The sequence below is a fragment of the Lissotriton vulgaris genome, chromosome 2_1 (assembly GCF_964263255.1).
Source record: "Lissotriton vulgaris chromosome 2_1, aLisVul1.2, whole genome shotgun sequence".
Classification (NCBI taxonomy): domain Eukaryota; kingdom Metazoa; phylum Chordata; class Amphibia; order Caudata; family Salamandridae; genus Lissotriton; species Lissotriton vulgaris.
Window position 1 is genome coordinate 1,439,112,004 of NC_141687.1, and position 18,182 is coordinate 1,439,130,185.

Below are 18,182 nucleotides of genomic sequence, written 5' to 3' on the forward strand. Positions count from 1 at the left end.
AATTGACTTTGGGACGGTCAGTGTGGTTTTGAGTTATTACAATGTTCCAGTGGTTAGACTCTGGGTTCAGGGAGAGGGAACAGGAATTGGGGCTGTTCTTTACAGAGATCTTTAGTCATTTTCCAGTATTCAGCCCTGAAGATGAAGTGGGAGTAATAGTCAAATGGCAGCCCAGTCCTTCCTCTAATGACCAACCCAACCTCATTAACCTAAGACATGACCACTAAATCCACCAGAAAGAAGTGCAGTGTCTCCTGACGTTTGCAGTCTTCATTATTATTGTGGATAAGCTCAGATATGTGCTTTGCCTGGTCACTTGTTGAACGTTAAGAGCAGCTTAGTTGTCCACACAATGTCTCTCTCAGAAGCTCATCTGCTACACCTGGACACACAAGGATCTGAGGGTATTGTTGTAATGATGTAACATGGGTAAAGGTGTTGACGACTGTTGCCCTTCTTCTCTTCTATATTTGACCCACACCTGTATCTTGTCTTGTTCTTTCTCTTGCTCTCTCTCCAGCTATGTGAAGACATACCTTTTGCCAGACAAGTCCTCTGCCAGTAAGCGGAAGACAGCTGTGAAGAAGAGATGCCTGGACCCCCTCTTTAATGAGACGCTCAAGGTGAGCCACCAGTATTGTGCAGGGCCCTGAGAGATGTTGGGGATAGAGTTGATGGGTTCAGTTGGGATTGCTGTCTCTTCTACTTTTATGGTAGAATTTTAGAAATGCTGACTTGACTCTACTGAACAGTTGATGGACAGAATGCAGAACAATGTCATACATTCACCCCAGGACAGAGATCTGGGCCTAAATCCATCGTTTTTGTGCTCACCATATCATTCCAGTTTGGACCCAGCCATATGCAAATCAGTCTTGACCCTGCACCCAATGGAACAGTCCAGCCCGAACTGCCAGATCAGGTCCTCCCTGGACTGGAAACAAGCATTCTAGGACCGGTTTCAGGCTGTCAGCCCTCATCAGCCAGGATAGCTTGACTCCAGTGGCATGGAGAGCACGGGACTCACATCTGAGCATACCCGTCCCACTGGGGGTGACCAATGCAAAAAGAACAATTGATGGACAGAATGCAGAACAATGTCATACATTTGCCCCAGTACAGAGATCTGGGCCTACATCCATCGTTTTTTTGCCACCCATGCCATTCCAGTTTGGACCCAGCCATATGCAAATCAGTCTTGACCCTGCGCCCAATGGGAACAGCCCAGCCCGAACTGCCAGGCTAGGTCCTCCCTGGACTGGAAACAAGCATCCTAGTACCGGTTATCAGCCTGGATAGCTTGACTCCAGTGGCATGGAGAGCACGGGACTCACTTCTGAGCCTACCCATCCCACTCGGTGTGACAAATGCAAAAAGAACAATTGATGGACAGAATGCAGAACAATGTCATACATTCACCCCAGTATAGAGATTGGGGCCTAAATCCTTGTTTTTTTTGCTCACCATGCCATTCCAGTTTGGACCCAGCCATATGCAAATCAGTCTTGACCCTGCGCCCAATGGGAACAGTCCAGCCCGAACTGCCAGGCAAGGTCCTCTCTGGAAACTTTGACTCTACTTAAGGCAGGAATAGAAGCTGCCAGCCTATCAGAGGCCTCACCCTGTTAGTAAACAGGGGTATTTCCCTACAGCCCAGAACACCTGTTTTTAAGGCGCACATATAGCATACACAATGCACATTTTGACCTTTCGGTACCCATTAGCACCTGAGCGGAGTTAGCGCAGTGAATGGGCGTGGCTAACAATAGTGCAGAGGCTGAAGTGGCAATGGGGCAAAGTGGAATAAGAAGTCCACAGCACCACAGTTGTAACAATTTTTTTGCTACTCAACCTAGTAGAGGTAGAGTCCATTTTCATAGTCTGCATTGGGGCCCATTGCACAGTCGCTTCACTGTTGTTAGTAGAAGTCCACATTATTTATCGGTATCTTACTAGTTGAGAACAAATGGTGAGTGACCGCTTCATCATTTATTAGTACCTCAAAAGGGTAAGCACAAAGGGTGAAAACCCAGGCATAACCTATCAGCATTTGAGGAGTCAAGCACACGAGCACAAGCGAGCTCCTGAGAGGGTACTTTCGGTGGTGTCCACGCCCCCAAGAAATTTCCTTTAGTATGCATTGGATTGATATGTTTTGCAGTTTTCTGACAGATTGTGATTGCACTGTGATAATGGTGTATGCGTCCGGACTCTTACTCTCTTCCCCTGTGTCCAGACTCGCTGTTTGTCACGACTCCGACACCCCATGCATCCGAGGTCCTCATTGTGCCCGGATTCCCTCATGAGCTTCTCAGTTTGCCTGGATTCGTTCATGATCTCCTTATGCACTGACTGCAGACTTATATTTATGTTGTGACTTCTCTGTGCCTTGATGTCTCAGTATGTCCTGACCGATGCATGTAATGCCTGATTTGTGTTTTAATTCCCAGTATGTCTCGACTCTGTACATTTGCAATGCATCCACTTTGTACAACTGCATTGTCCAGATACGTTTTCCATGTTTCTTTAACTACTAGATCGTCCCAACTCCTAATCTACCTTTACATTGATTGTTTTCATTTTTGTTCTAGCTTTCTTTTTATTGGAAATGCAATACCCTCTCTTTTGCCTATTTCAAATGTTTCTTTTAATTTAATACATAACTTGGCAACTAAATATCTCTATTATGCAATTATTTCACTATAATGGCCTAAAAACGATAGATTTTGAATCATCTTTTAGTATTCAGGTTATTCATTTAAGTCTGTTATTACTATATATTGTTCAAAGTTGTAATTACATGAGAAACTTTAATCTATTCTTCAAGTGTTTGTATTCATTTGGAAATTATTTATATGAATTACCTACACATTTCCCTGAAAGGAATATTGGAGTAATTATGATTATTTTAATATAGTAACCTCACACAAAAGGCTATTTAAATAAATGAATATTGTTTTACCACATTAACCTATTGTATCCTTTTACATTTTCATTAATTTTTAACTAATTTAAAACTTAACCATATCATTTTTAAATATTTCATTTTTAATTTAAATACCTAACCTGTACCTTTTAAGCCATTTACAAATCAATCAATGCAATAAAATATGATTTTATTTAAGATGTGTATGTACTTTTCACTTGATTTCATTAATCACATTGAAGTTATTTTAAGTTTAATCCTGGCCCAAGGATGAATAACCATGTCTTCAATTTGAACTATATTACTTCCCTCACGCAATGTAGATATCAGGGATATGGCGAATCACAATGTAGTTGTTTTCACTGTGTAGCAGAGATGATGTAAAGGTCAGGCGATGTAGCTGAGGTACAGCTTGATGAGACTCCCCCAGATAACCAGCTCCCTCAAGTGACTGTGCTCTGCAGTAGTGTGCTATGCTAACAGACCTATTGTTCTATTGAACAGTACAAGATTGACAAGCCTGATCTTCAGAGCCGGATCTTGAACTTGTCCGTCTGGCATCACGATTCTCTGGGACGCAACCTATTCATGGGCGAGGTGGAGATTGAGCTGAGCTCATGGGACTGGAGTCAGACACAGCCAGTCTGGTTCAACCTGCAGCCAAGGGTGAGTAAAGTAAAGTGAGAGGTTCTGTTTTCTTTGCAGTGAATCAGTCATTTTGCTTGTATGTCTATCTGCCTGCCTGTCTGTCTGTCTCTCTGCTTCCAGGAAGCATTCTAACAGTTATCTGTAACAGAATATATCTGCATTTTCAAGACTGCTCAATTCACAAGTATCCCCAAATAACAATACAGTAGATTTTTAAAACATGGCTTAGACATAATAGGTGGCCCTCTTTAAAAAACCCTCATTCATGTACAGAGGTGGTCGGGCGGTATATCTTGATTATCCGTCTATTGCTTACGTGACAGCATTATCATTGGTTTTTTTTGGGGTATGCTATCAATGATGAAAAAGTGCTCAAGTGAAGTGAGTTAAAATTGCCTACAACTCCAAATTAGAAAATACTTTAATTAATTGGAGATGTGGGAAAAAATAAAATCAAGGTGGTGCGTATGAAGATAAGCTAATAATCTAACGCACTAGTTTGTTCATGTGGGTGGTTGACATGTTTCAGCCCCATAAATGCCCAGTTGGGTCTGGGAAAAACACAGTTGATGGACAGAATGCAGAACAATGTCTTACATTCACCCCAGTACAAAGATCTGGGCCTAAATCCATCGTTTTTTTTGCACTCCACACCACCCTAGGTCAGACACTGGCTATATGCAAATCAGCCTGGACCCTGTGCCTCATGGTAACAGTCCAGCCCGAACTACCAAGCCATGTCTTTCCTAGACCGGAATCAAGCATCCAAGGACCAGTTTCTGGCTATCAGCCTTCTTCAGCCTGGATAGCTTGACTCCAGTGATGTGGAGAGCCTGGGGCTCACGTCTGAGCATACCCAGCCCACTTAGGGTGAAAATTGCAAAAAGCACAGTTGATGGACAGAATGCAGAACAATGTCTTACATTCACCCCAGTACAAATATCTGGGCCTAAATCCATCGTTTTTTTGCACTCCACACCACCCTAGGTCAGACACTGGCTATATGCAAATCAGCCTTGACCCTGTGCCTCATGGGAACAGTCCAGCCCGAACTACCAAGCCATGTCTTTCCTAGACTGGAATCAAGCATCCAAGGACCGGTTTCTGGCTATCAGCCTTCTTCAGTTGGGTCTGGGGGCTCTCTTCAGTACCTTTGGTGGAATTAGGTTGCTAAATTTGCGGCCTAAAAGAGGTAGGTCCATGACTTACCCTACTTCTGTGATTGTTACTGGTTATTTGTACCAGTAACTGTTTTTCCATTTTGCGGGCTGCCTCGGGGGACTGGCTGGCTTTTATTTAAAACCTTTTGATGTCTGCTGCTGCAACTTTTGCTCACTCTGCGGTCGGTGCCCCGGGTCCTCAGCAGTCCACAAAAAGAAAAAACAGTTAAAGGTACAAATAACCAGTAACTATCACAGATGAAGGGTAAGTCATTGGCCTATCTATTTTAGCCCGCATATTTAGCAACCGAATTCCAACAAAGGTCCTGAAGAAAGCCCCCCGACCCAGCTGGGCTCTGTAACTTGGCTTTTGCTAAATCTCTGCAAAGCTTGTCTTTTGCTGTATGCTGCATTTTGCTTGTGTTTAGCTCATTGATTGGCCAGTGCGTTGTATTGTGTTTAGGCCAGTTACTGTGCTATAATTGCCATATTGCTGTTTTGGCGTATAGGAAGCACAGGATAATCCTTATGAATAGATCTTATCGCGTCTATAGAGCCTCGTGACATAATACACTGTGCAAGATCTTGCTCCTCCTTTCATTGCCACCTGTGTAGTTCATTATTGCTTTGCACCCTGAGCTGTCCACCTCCTTTTCTCATCTCTTAGTCTGTTGGATGTGGCAGTTGAATGCCTGGGACAAGAGAGAGGGCCTGTTTGGGTTTAACTGGTGCCTCCTCCACGCAACCACTGTGTCTCAGTCATGCAAGCTGGCTAAAGTATTGTCCAAGTTGACCCCAGAAGTCAAGGGTCGTTGTGAACACAAATAGCAAGCAACACTCTCAGCTAACCACATATCTAGATCATCAAAGCGCCCTAGCAGATCCCAAAGGACTTTTAGTGAAATTAGAGTTTCATCATAGGTCCGCTTCACACGTCTAGCTAGCTGGAGTCAGGATATGCCAGGAGACTCAAAGTAAGACTACCTGCTTTGAACCCTGAGCTGCCCACCTCCTTTTTCCATCTCTTAGTCTGTTGGACGCAGCAGGAGAATGCCTGGAGCAAGAGAGAGGGGCTGATGGGTTTAGCTGGTGCCTCCTCCATACAACCTCTGTGTCTCAGTTAGGCAAGCTTGCTGAAGTACTGGCCAAGTTGACCCCAGAAGTCAAGGGTAGAAGGGCACAGCGTTGTGGTTGTGAACACAGATAGCAAGCAACCCTCTCAGCTAATCACATATCTAGATCATCAAAGCGCTCTAGCAGATCCCAAAGGACTTTTAGTGAAATGAGAGTTTCATCATAGGTCCGCCTCACACGTCTAGCTAGCTGGAGTCAGGATATGCCAGGAGATCCAAAGTAAGTCTAATAGTAAGAGCAAGAGTCTGGAAGGACAGTGAATCAGAATGGGCCTGCAGTTGGATAAGTCAGGAGACGGAGGAAAAATAAATATTGCATTACCCTCCTAGGATGTCACTTGGAGAAAAGGATGGTGAAGAGGATTCCAGAACCCCAGGAACAGATCTTATCAGTGGGCTCTCCCTGTGGCACGCTTAGTGGTCTTCACAGCAGCCAAAAGGGTCTAGGAGATGTCTTTTGCATCTCCCCACATTTTTTCTTTGACGAGCTCAGTAAAATTTAGCTTTGTGGATGTTGCTCATTAAAGGGATTTGGTAGTAGACTGCGCTAATGCCACAACAAAGCTGGACTTTAGAAAACCTGTTGAGGGGAATCACAGGGTAGGGGATTCCCATCAGCAACAACCCCCAGAAACTTGTATTGCCTCCTTAAGTGAGCATTCCAAAATGAACCTCCAGGCGAAATCTTTCTTCCCAATCTTCCTTATCTTATGTATCTGCCGAACCTGCGGGATCTGCCTCACATATCGGTGCTCTATGGCCGATCGTGACATCCACTGGCTGCCACAGGGAGGCAAACACCAAGAAACCCCCAATTCGGCGCTGTATAAAGTAACGGTCGCAAGCCTTGGCAGGAAAAAAAGGCTTAAGGAAATTTGCCCAAGCCAGGACAGAGAAAGTTCTCAACTCGGAAGCATTGCAAATATAGATGCTGTTTTGAAAATGGCATCCTCAACAGAGAAAGAATATTATAATAAGCATACTAGCCCAGATCAACAAAAGTCCTCCGAGATATTACACCACTTAACACACAATGCAGGCAAGGTCAGATGGAAAACATAATTGCGCAGTGCTGCAAGATGCAATAAATGAACTTATCTAAGAAATGTTAGACCTGAGGAAGGAAATCAAAAAGCTCAGACAAACTGAGCTAATGAAAAGGGGCAAAACTGCATGTGTAAAAGAGTGTATTATCCCTCCACACATTGACATCTGGCAAATAACAAATACTTTAACGCAACACATTTCGCACTGACTGATAAGTCTACCACAAAGGAGGCTGGGAAAAATGGCAATGAAGCTACTCTCACAACTCCCGCTCAAGATAATCTAATGTTATTGAATAAGGCTACTTTCCCCACACCCATACCAGTAACCAATAGACAGCTTGGACTGCTTTTCAAAGGATGAAGTAGGGAGAACAGATTGGTTTGGGCCTTACCGTCATTGATTTCTGAGTGATTAGTCTTGCCCCAAGACAAATGGTCAGAAAGCCTAAGAAATAGAGGTGTCCAATTGATAAAAAAAGAAAAGGAATTTTGATATCTGTAATTTGTTTATAATAACCAGAAAAAAATTACTTGAGGCAATGAGAAATAAAACATATGAATGGCTGACTGATCAGTTTGGCAATAGCACAGTAAAAAAAAGAATGATCTGCATATAGTAAAACGTTCACCACTTGACCTCTGTTAGATTTGGGGGTCTCTAATTGGCACAGGTAGGTACTTGTGACAAATAGGAACCCTTGACTCTAGTCAGGGTAAGGGGGTAGACTCTTAAAATAACCCCTGCTCACTCCCTTGGTAGCTTGGTATGAGCAGACAGTCTTATCTCAGAGGCAGTGTGTAAAGCATTTGTGAACACATGCAGTAACCTAGTGACAACACTACAGATGGACACCACACAAGTTGTATATTAAAAATAAGTATCTTTTATATAGATTTAACACAAGACCACAAACTACAAAAATCAACAATACTGTACTTAAAATGGTAGAATTAGCTTAGTTCTCTTTAGATCTTAAAATGCGACACTTTGAGATGCGACACACAGGGCAACAAAAGTGTTGCAGGAAAGGTGATGCGGTAGTCCCTTACACGCAAGGACGTTGATGCGTTGAAGATCTAGTGCAAAGAAACAAAGAAGGCGCTTTCCCCTTGATGCAACAGGCTTCCCGGTGATGCGGCGGCGTCTGCTGCGATGTCGATCCCCTTCTCCGGTGATGCGAGATGCTTTACACGATGCGAGCCGTGACAGACCCTGCGACACGCTTCCCAGTGATACTGCAGCGTCTGCTGTGTCGGTGATCCTCTCCCCTGGCGGTGCGAGTTGCTTCCACAACAATGCGAGCCGCGCCAGACCTTGCAACACACTTCCCGATGATGCTGCAGTGTCTTCTGTGTCGATGATCCTCTCTCCTAGCGATGCGAGTTGCTTCCACAACAATGCGAGCCGCGATAGGCCTTGCAACACGCTTCCCGATGATACGGCAGCGTCTGCTGCAACGTCGATACTCTTCTCTGGCGATGCGAGGCGCTTTGGGGGCCCTGCGATGACTCAGCCATTCGTGGGGGCCACGACAGGCCCTGCGACACTCTTCCTGGTGCTGCGGCGGCATCTCCTGCGACGTCGATCCTCTTCTCCGGTGATGTGAGGCGCTCTCGTGTTGTGAAGCGGCAGTACGGCATCATGCTTCTTGCTAGCGAGTCGCGCTTCCAGCTCCTTGCGATGCGCAGTTCCTCAAAAAGTCTTGCACAATTGCAGGCACTTTAAAAGAACTCTTGGGAGAAGATAGGTGAAGTCTGTTGTCCCTGAGACTTCAGCAGGAGGCAAGCTCTTTTCTCAAGCCCTTAAAGATCCTTACAAGTTGATTAAAATGCACACAAAGTTCCTCTCTCCATTCTTTGGCAGTCAGGCAACCACTGCAGGCCAATCCCCCCAAGCAGCTCTTCAGCTTAGGGATAGTCTCTCCTCAGTCTCTCTGGTTCCACTCCTCAGCAACGGTTTCCTCTTGTTGTCCAAAAGTGATCTAATGTTCTGGGGTCTGGGTCCCCTCTTTTATACACAGTTTCTCTTTGTTCTCTGAAGGCAGAGAGGCCTTTCTCTAGTCCAAACCAGTTCTGGTCAGTCCTGGAGCACTCTGTTTACATGACTCCATCTTTCCTTTCACAGTGCAGTGCATAGACATCAGGCGGACCACAGGAGGTGGAGCAAGCATTGTGGAGGGAAGGCACAGCCCTATTCATGTCCCAGGTGCAACTCCTCCCACCCATCTGCATGTAGATCTCTCTATTCAGTCCTGTGCTGACTCACCCTGTCTCCTGGAACCCCTCAGCCCCGGTCACTTAAACTCCAAACAAGGAATACATAACCTAGCAGAGGCTTGGATGGTTAGACAAGAAAATACCTACTTTCTAAAAGTGGTATTTTCAAACACAGAATGTTAAATCCAACTTCACAAAAAGATGTACTTTTATCATTCTGAGTTCAGGCATTCTAAACTCGAATTTCTACCTAGTTCCCTGAGTCAGTTAGGACTATAAGATGTAATAACTAAACTGCCCATTCTGGCCTATGGGGAATAGGTAGCCTTGCAATAGTGAAAAACGAAAGTGGCTGTAATTTACTTTTAGGACATGCCCCACACATCAGGGCTTGTCCTACCTTATACTTGCAATGCACCTGCCCTTGGGACTACCGTAAGGGTGTCTGATATGAAGAAAAGGGAAGGTTTAGGGACTGGCAAGTGGGTGTACATGCTCAGTCAACATGGTAGTACCAGACTGCACACAGGCTCTGCGATGGCAGACCTGAGACACACTTTTACAGGCTGCTTCTGTGGGTGGCACAACCAGTGGTGCAAGCCCACCAGCAGCATTTGGCTTACAAGCCCTGGTCTCACTCCGTGCACTGTACTAGGGTCTGACAAGTAAACCAAACCAGCCAATCATGGAATCACTAATCCAAACATCAATTTACAGTAGGGAGAGCATATGCACTTTAGCAAAATTCAGCAGTGGTAAAGTGCACAGAGTCATAAAACCAACAAAAATAGGTCAGAGAAAGTACAGAAGGAAGGCAAAAAGTTCAGGGATGACCCTGCAAAAAGGGCCAAGTCCAACAACCTTGTAACGCAATTCCAGCTGCATTCTCGTGTGGACAGGTAGTAAAAATCTAATAGAGTACCTGAGCAAGTCAGCACTGCTTGCTAACCCCTCCCCAGTCACCAGATTAGCACTAGGCCCAGTGGCAAATTCTGTTAAACAGGCATGTTCATTGGCCACTCCATCAGTCACCAACCAGGGTGAATTTACCCTCACTGGAAATCATGATAGGAGGCCCCAGTCCTGCAACCAGGAAGTATATCCATCCAAGAAGAAGTGCTCTACAAGAGTAAATCCTCCAGTAAACCTGTGTAGCTGCACAATTGTCTCCTGGAGATATTGCAGGAACTCCTCAGAAACTTGGTGATGACAACCTCATATACTACTTATGATCTTATGACCTAATCATAATTTAGGAAACCTGGGCTACACATCTAGGGAAATTCCTGGCTATATCACTTATTAGAAGGCCTTTCCTCCAAAGCCTGGGATGGGACTCACGGGGAATTACAAGTCGTTAATACCAAACTCCGAGTCCATTCCGTTTTGGGAATAATAAATATTTATGCACAACAGAAGCTGGCAGTCTTCAAAAATATCCTGAAGGGCATCAATGAGGCATTGTATTGTCTTTCTGAGCACAAGATAGTCCCCCTCATTTGTGGTGACCTAAACTGCAAGATAGGAGAATGGGGAAATGATGATGAGACTTTAGAAGAATTAATAAGAGCATGTAGTATTCCTTCAATCAAACATGCTTTTACCATGAAAGACGTTAAGGGGAAATGTCTAGCCCGGTTTTGTTTTGCTGAGGGCCTCATCTGGGCTCATAAATCTTATGAAAACAAAGACTGTACGATGCCCAGCTATAACGCCCGTAGAGCACAATCTGCAATCGATTATATCCTGATCAGAATGACAGATTGGCACAGGTTTGAAGGTATAATTGAAACTGGAAAGTGACCACAATCTCTTAGTATTGGAGGTAAAAAACGTCTGCCCTGAGCCTAGAGAAGGAAAATGCTACTTACCCAGTATGCATCTGTTCTTGGTATATAGAGCTGTAGAATCATATGCTTTAGCATAGATTGCCATCTAGTGTTGGGTCTGGATGTTTACAATTTGTTTTTCTCAAAGAAGTCTTTGTACTTACAAGGTAGGTGACATCAGCTCCATCCTTAGATTGTTTTGCCATAAAGGGTGATGATGGAGTTAGTAAAGTAGTAAAGATAGATGTCCATGTGTAATGTATCTAAGTAAGATAATACTGCAACAGTTATAGGTACCCGGGGAGGCGGGTGGGAGCATATCATTCTACAGTTCTATATGCCAAGAACTGATGCATATTGGGTAAGTAGCATTTTCCGTTCGAGGCATATGAGCTGTGCGAATTATATGCTTTAGCATAGACAATACAGCAGTTATCTTTTAACCGGTGGCTAACCTGTAGCTGTTGCAGTGGTTTGAAATAGTGTTCTTAAAACTGCTTGGCCCACACTAGCTTGTTGTCTTGCTAACACATCTACACAATAGTGTTTTGTGAATGTGTGTGGTGTAGACCATGTTGCAGCTCTGCAGATGTCATCTAAGGGTATATTCCCTAAGAATGCCATAGAGGCCCCTAGTTTGCATGTGGAATGTGCTCTAGGGGGAATTGTTAATGCCTGTTTAGCTTTAATGTAGCATATTTGAATGCACTTAACTATCCACCGTGCAATACCTGCTTTTGATATGGAATTGCTTTTATGCGGTGTTGAAAAAGCAACAAAAAGCTGTTTTGTTTTCCTAAAAGGTTTTGTTCTTTCTATGTATTATAGTAGGGCTCTTTTGACATCTAATGTGTGAAGAGCTCATTCTGCTACTGAATCTGGTTGAGGGAAGAATACAGGCAACTCAACAGATTGATTGATATGACAGGCAGAAACGGTAAAAAATTGGTTTTAGTCATAAGAACCACTTTATTTTGGTGTATTTGTAAAAATGGTTATTGTATAGTTATTGCTTGAAGCTCACCCACTCTCGTAAGAGATGTGATGGCTATAAGGAAGGCTACCTTCCATGTGAGAAACTGTAGATCACATTTGTGTAAAGGTTCAAATGGTGGACCCATAAGTCTAGTGATAACTATATTGAGATTCCACTCTGAAGACGGTGGAAGTCTAGGAGGGATGATTCTTTTGAGTCCTTACAAAAAAGCTTTGATAGCGGGTACTCGAAACAGAGACAAATGCTGTCTGTTTTGTAAGTAAGCAGCTATTGCAGCAAGATGTAAGCATATGGATGTATACGCCAAATTAGAACGCTGTAGGTGTGGTAGGTAACAAATGATGTTTTGCATTGAAGCATCTAGTGGATTGATTTGATTGTTGGTACAGTAGACTACAAATCATTTCCATTTTGCTGCGAGCATGCTCTTGTGGTAGGGCGCCTAGCCTCTTTAATGATATTCATGTAGTCTGGCCCAAGATTAAGGTAGCCAAACTCTAGGATTTCAGGTGCCAGATCGCAAGGTTGAGATGACTGGGATCTGGTTGTCTTATCTCGCCATGGCTCTGAGTGAGAAGCTTGGTTGAGAGGTACAGTTTTTGGTGAGGAACTACTGATAGTTCCAACAAGGTTGTGAACCATGGCTGCCGAGCCCATGTTGCAGCAACTAGGATTAGTGTCACGGAGTGCTGTTTGAGTTTCCGAACCACTAACTGAATTAGTGGGAGAGATGGAAACGCGTAAGCAAATTTTCCTGTCCAATTCATCCATAGCGCATTGCCTTTGGACAATGGGTGTGGGTACCTGGAGGCGGAGCTTGGGCATTTTTCATTGAGGTGTGTGTCAAAGAGATCTATTTCTGGGCAGCCCCAGATTTGGAAGAATGGGAGAAGGACTTGAGGATGTAGTTCCCATTCATGGATCTGAAGTCGTTGGCGACTGAGCAGATCTGCAATCTATTTGTTTACTCCTGGAAGGTGTTCTGCAAGGAGATATATTTTTGAGGTATGGCCTATCTCTAGATGCTTTGAGCTAGTTGCTAAAGCTGTAAGGAGTGCCCCCCGCCCCCCGGTTTTTTCATGTAGTACATTGCTGTCATGTTGTCTGTACCGACTAAGACAGCTTTGCCTACTAGATGCAGTTGAAAAGCTTTGAGAGCAAGAAACATTGCTAGTAATTCTAGATGGTTGTTGTGGAGTTGTTTTTGTTGTACAGTCCACATGCCCTGAATAGTGTGCTTTAGAAGATGCACTCCCCAACCAGTGAGAGATGTATCCGCTGTTAGCACTATCCGTGGAATCAGGTCAAGGAGCGGCCGTCCTTTGGAAAGGTTTTGTATGTTCCACCACTACAGAGAGCGATGGGTGCGGCCATCTACCAACACTAAATCTGTTAGTTGTGCTTGAGCCTGGTTCCACTGATGTGTTAAGTATTCTTGCATTGGTAGCATTTGGAGTCTTGCTTATGGAACGATTAAGATGCAGGAGGCCATCATTCCTATCAATTGCATGAACACTCGGTCTGGTAGAGTGTACTGAGGTTGAAATTTTGATATGAGAGTTTGCATTTTGCGTATCCTGACTGGGTTTGGGTATGCTAGAGCTTTGCAAGTTTCTATTGTGGCTCCTAGATACACTTGAGAGTTGGATGGCTTGGCGAGGTTGACAGTGAAATCCAAGCTGTGAAGTAGTTGAACAGTCCTTTGAGTGTGGCATAGGCTGCTGTGTTTCGATTTAGCTTTTGTTAGCCAATCATCTAAATAAGGGAAGACGTGAATGTGTTGTCTTCTTAAGTGAGATGCAACTACTGGCAGGCACTTGGTAAATACTCTGGGTGCTGTAGTTACCCCGAACGGGAGAACTTTGAATTGATAGTGTCTTCTGTCCACCACAAACCTGAAATATTTTCTGTGAGCCGGATGAATGGGAATGTGAAAGTAGGTCCAGAGTGGATAGAAAGTCGCCTTGCTGAAGTAGTGGAAGCACCTGTAGTATGACCATGTGGAAGTGGTCTAATTGGATGTAGAGATTTAGCTGTCTGAGGTCTGATATAGGCCTGAGAGAGCCGTCCTTTTTGGGAATTAGGAAATACAGGTAGTATACTCCTGTCCCTTGGTGATGAAATGGAACGTGTTCTATTGCATGTTTTTCCAGTAGCGAGATAACCTCTTGTTTTAAGAGAGTGAGCCGTTCTGGTGACATTCTATGTGGTGTTGGGGGAGTGCTTGTAAGCTCCAGGCAGTAACCATACTGGATAATTTGTAGTACCCACTTGTCTGAGGTGATCGAATTCCAGACAGGTAGGAATTGTGAGAGACGTCTCCCGACAGGTGTGGAATGATCGGGGGTAGCGGAGGGAAGTCACTGTTTGTTTGTGGGGGGAAGTGAGTGTAGAGCTGCCCTTGCCTCTTCCTCTAATATTGTTCCCTCTAGAACCTCCTCGAAAATAACCTCTGGAAGAGGTGGAGTGATTATTCCCCTTGTATGAGGAGGAGGGATTTTCTGTGGATACTGTCTTTGGGCCACCCCTATAAAAGAAGTGGCCAAAAGACCATATATTAGCTGGCAATTGTAAAGCCCCCATAGACTTTGCGACCTCTGTGTCCTTTTTCACTTTTTCAAGGAAGGTATCTACAGCTGGCCCGAAAAGATGTTCCTTATCAAAAGGCTGGTTAAGTATGGAGGATTGTACCTCCTGCTTGAAACCGGAAATCCTAAGCCAAGCGTTTCTGCGCAGTAACACGCTAGTATTTACTGCACAAGCTGCTGTGTCTGCTGCATCGAGTGCACATTTAATGAAAGTGTTAGTGATAAGATTGCCTTCCTGGACAAGGTCACTAGGTTTTGCTTGGTACTGATCAGGTAAGTGTTGCATGAGTTGTTCAAACTCATCATAATGAGCCCTATCATAGCATGCTCGCAGAGCCTGTGTAGCTACTCTCTTACCTTAGGCATCAATGACTTTTGATTCCTTGTCAGAAGAGGAAGCCTCACCTGTGGTTTGAGAGTTAGCTCTCTTATGAGCGTTAGAGACTACAAGAGAGTCCAAAGGCAACTGACCTTTAATATAAGCTGGGTCTGTAGGAGCAGGTTTGTATTTTGTGTCTACTTTGGGTGTGAGTATTCTAGCTCTAACTGGGTCTTTAAAGACCTCATCTGTGTGCTTTAACATGCCCTTTAGCATAGGTAAAGTGTGAGTAGATATTTGGGAATAGGTGAGTGTCTCAATGAGGGAATCCTCTTCCAAAGGCTTGTTATTGAGCTCCACTCTGTGATATTGTGTAGCTCTGTTAATGAGTTGAGCGTGTCCAATGTTCTCATCAGGTGGGGAGGGTCTGGAAGGATACAGGTCAGGGTCATTATCTGTATCTGGTTCCTTATTGAAATTTTCCCAAGGATCAGTATTGTGAGTTTTGTCCTGATCTGGTGGTATGTCCTGCTCGTCATCGGTATCCCCATCCCCATAATGCACATCCTGAGTGCTAGGTGACAGTGGAGGTGGTGTGAATTTGATGGTGAAATACTCAAATTTGGATTAACAGGAGGAGAGGGAGGTGGAATGTAAGGTGGAGAAGGGTTAGTACCGGAGTCCTTTTTCTTTGAAGGTATCGAAGGGTCCTCTGTGAGGTCCAGCTTTTGTTTTTTAGGAAAAGTAGCTTGAATGTGCCCTGTTTTAGGGTTAATAACAAGTCTTTTTTGTTTTGGGTAATAGGACAGAGGCTCTTTGGGTGGAGTGTCTTTTTCCTTGTTTGCTGTTTTCGGTGACAAGAGTTTCGTCTCCAGCGCCTTTGGTGTAGGAGTTTTAGGCTGCGTGTCTTTATGTTTGGTGGTTTTGGGCTCCGATCCTTTCGGTGCGGAGGGTTTCAGATCTGATCCTTTTGGTGCAGAGGGTTTCGGCTCAGAGTATCAAAGATGTAGTCTTTGGTCATGGTGGTGTGGTGACGGGTAGAGACTTGGACTTATGTTTTGGTGCCGAGGGTGTTGGTTCGGCACCGGAATGTTGGTGGCTCGAGTCTGAGCCAGAAGGCTTTTCCTTATGTTTCTTAGCCGGGCTGGAGGGCGGGGCATCGGAAACTTTCTGACGGTGCTGACCTGAGCCCGGAGGCGAAGGTGGTACCGGAGAATTTGTTTTATGTTGACTGGGCACAGGGGGATCAGTATTCACGGTACGCTGACCCGGAGTGATGTGCTCTTCTTTCTCCATGTCAGAGTCGGCTTCGGACACAGAGACCTGTTCTTCTTCCTTGGCTCCTTCGACTGGATGTTGGATATCTGGATCTTCTCCAAAAATGTCCAGTACGGAGCCGCTGTGATGTTGCATCTTGTGGCGTTGAGCCCGACGATCACAAATTGTTTTCTTCGATTGGAATGATCAACATGCTTCACGGTGCTTTTCGTTGTGTTCCGGGGATAAGCAGAGGTTGCAGACCTCATTCAAATCGGTGCGTGGAAACTTAGCACAACACCGGGGACATACTTTAAATGGAGTCCGTTCCATCGGCTGCTAGAGCAGTCATCACGGGTAGGCCCAACGGCCCACCTCGAGTTTCCCGATCAAAGGTTTTCTCAGTTGGAACAATGCACGTCAAATGGGAAACCTCGATCGAAGACAATCCCGTTGAGGGTAGAGGATTGCGCTTCGAAGAAGTTCGAAAACAATACCGAACCGTCGCAATACGCATCCAAACCTGATGACGGAAAAAAACTATCTAAGGATAGAGCCGTTGTCAATGCTCACTATCACCGAAGGCAGGAGTCACCTACCTCGTAACTACAAAGACTTCTTTGAGAAAAACAAAGTGCAAACATCCGGACCCAACACTAGATGGCGATCTATGCTAAAGCATATGATCTACAGGCTACATATGCCTCGAACATACCGAACCTAAATAACATCTGGGAGTTTTGGGGGTCAAGTTTGAATAAGGTGGAATTCCAACCTCCAATCCTGAACTGAAGAGTGGAAAGGACCCTTCATCAGTAGACCTTCAGAGACAGATATTGATGGCACAAGCGAGGTGATTTTTTTTTACCCCTTTATGACCTTCTGCTGAAATCATTAACTCCACTTGTTTCGAGATTTTGCACTTTAAATCAGTCTGTGATATAGGTTGGTATGACGAAGAATGCAAGATGAAGAAATTGGAATTACAAAGTGTGCTTCAAAGTTAATCCACCAGACAGGCTATAAGGGTGACCAGACTACGTTACAAATTATTAATCAGGAAGAAGAAAGTAGATTTTGCCAACAAAGTATCTGATGTTTGAAAAAGCTGCAGCTGTGAAAGATTTACAGGCTTTCAGGTGGATGATCAGGGAAGGCATTGGAGTAAGGAAAACGTTTTAAGAAGCAAATATTTCAGAGGCAGCATGGGTAACCCAGTTCAACACAATTTCCAATTTCACAAACGTCCCAGAGTCTTTGCCCTCTGGTGTCAACGTCAGGGCCATTAGCAGCGTAATAACCGCTAACCAGATAGAGCTGTTTACAAGAGATAAAGTAAGGGAGCCATAAAAAGTCTCCACAACGGAAAGTCTCCACAAAGGAAAGGCCCGGCCTAAATTTGATTCTCTTCAGATTTTCCTCGCTGATATAGAGTAGTGGTTAGAGATTCTTGCAGAGGTTTTTAAGGCAATAGTTTCTCAAAGCTGCTCAGACCCTTGACTAAATTGTCTTATTTTTTCATTTTACGAGAAAGGTCATAAAGATGATCAAAAGTCATACAGACTGATAGTTTAATTAATATAGATTGTAATTAATCAGCTCTGGATGAGTGGGTCATTAACGGAAACGTTATTTTCCCAATACAAGGTGGCTTAGGAGAAGGCCTTTCTACGATTGACCAGATTTTTACTTTCCTTCATTTAATCTGCAAATTCAGCACAGTTACAAAATTGCCATTAAATGTGGCATTTTTAGATTTCTCATCAGCTTTCGATCCGGTTCCAAGAAGTCACCTATGGGAAAAATTGTGCCTGTTTGGCATAGATATGGGGCTTTTGTCACTAATTCAAATGCTGTAGACAGGCACTTCTTCCCAGATAAGATTTAATTAATAAAAAGGGCATATCAGCAGGAAAATCTATATCAACAGAGTGGTCTTGCAGGGATACCTTTTGGTACCACTCCATTTTCCCCTATACATCAGTGACTTGTACCTTGAAGTGAGGAAAGCATCAAATGATGTCCCTTCAACCAATGGTTTTAAGATCCCAGCCCTACT

General features: G+C 44.2%; 1 protein-coding gene across 3 annotated transcripts in view; it reads left to right on the plus strand.

The window, feature by feature from the left end:
* The window catches only part of SYTL1 (synaptotagmin like 1), a 444,266-nt gene that overhangs the window by 353,505 nt on the left and 72,579 nt on the right, over positions 1–18,182 (plus strand). For all 3 annotated transcript variants that reach the window (XM_086957276.1, XM_086957275.1, XM_086957274.1), the window contains 2 exons: positions 521–623; positions 3,431–3,592. In XM_086957276.1, the coding sequence (XP_086813402.1) occupies positions 521–623; positions 3,431–3,592 (265 nt within the window). The remainder of the gene's footprint in view (positions 1–520; positions 624–3,430; positions 3,593–18,182) is intronic.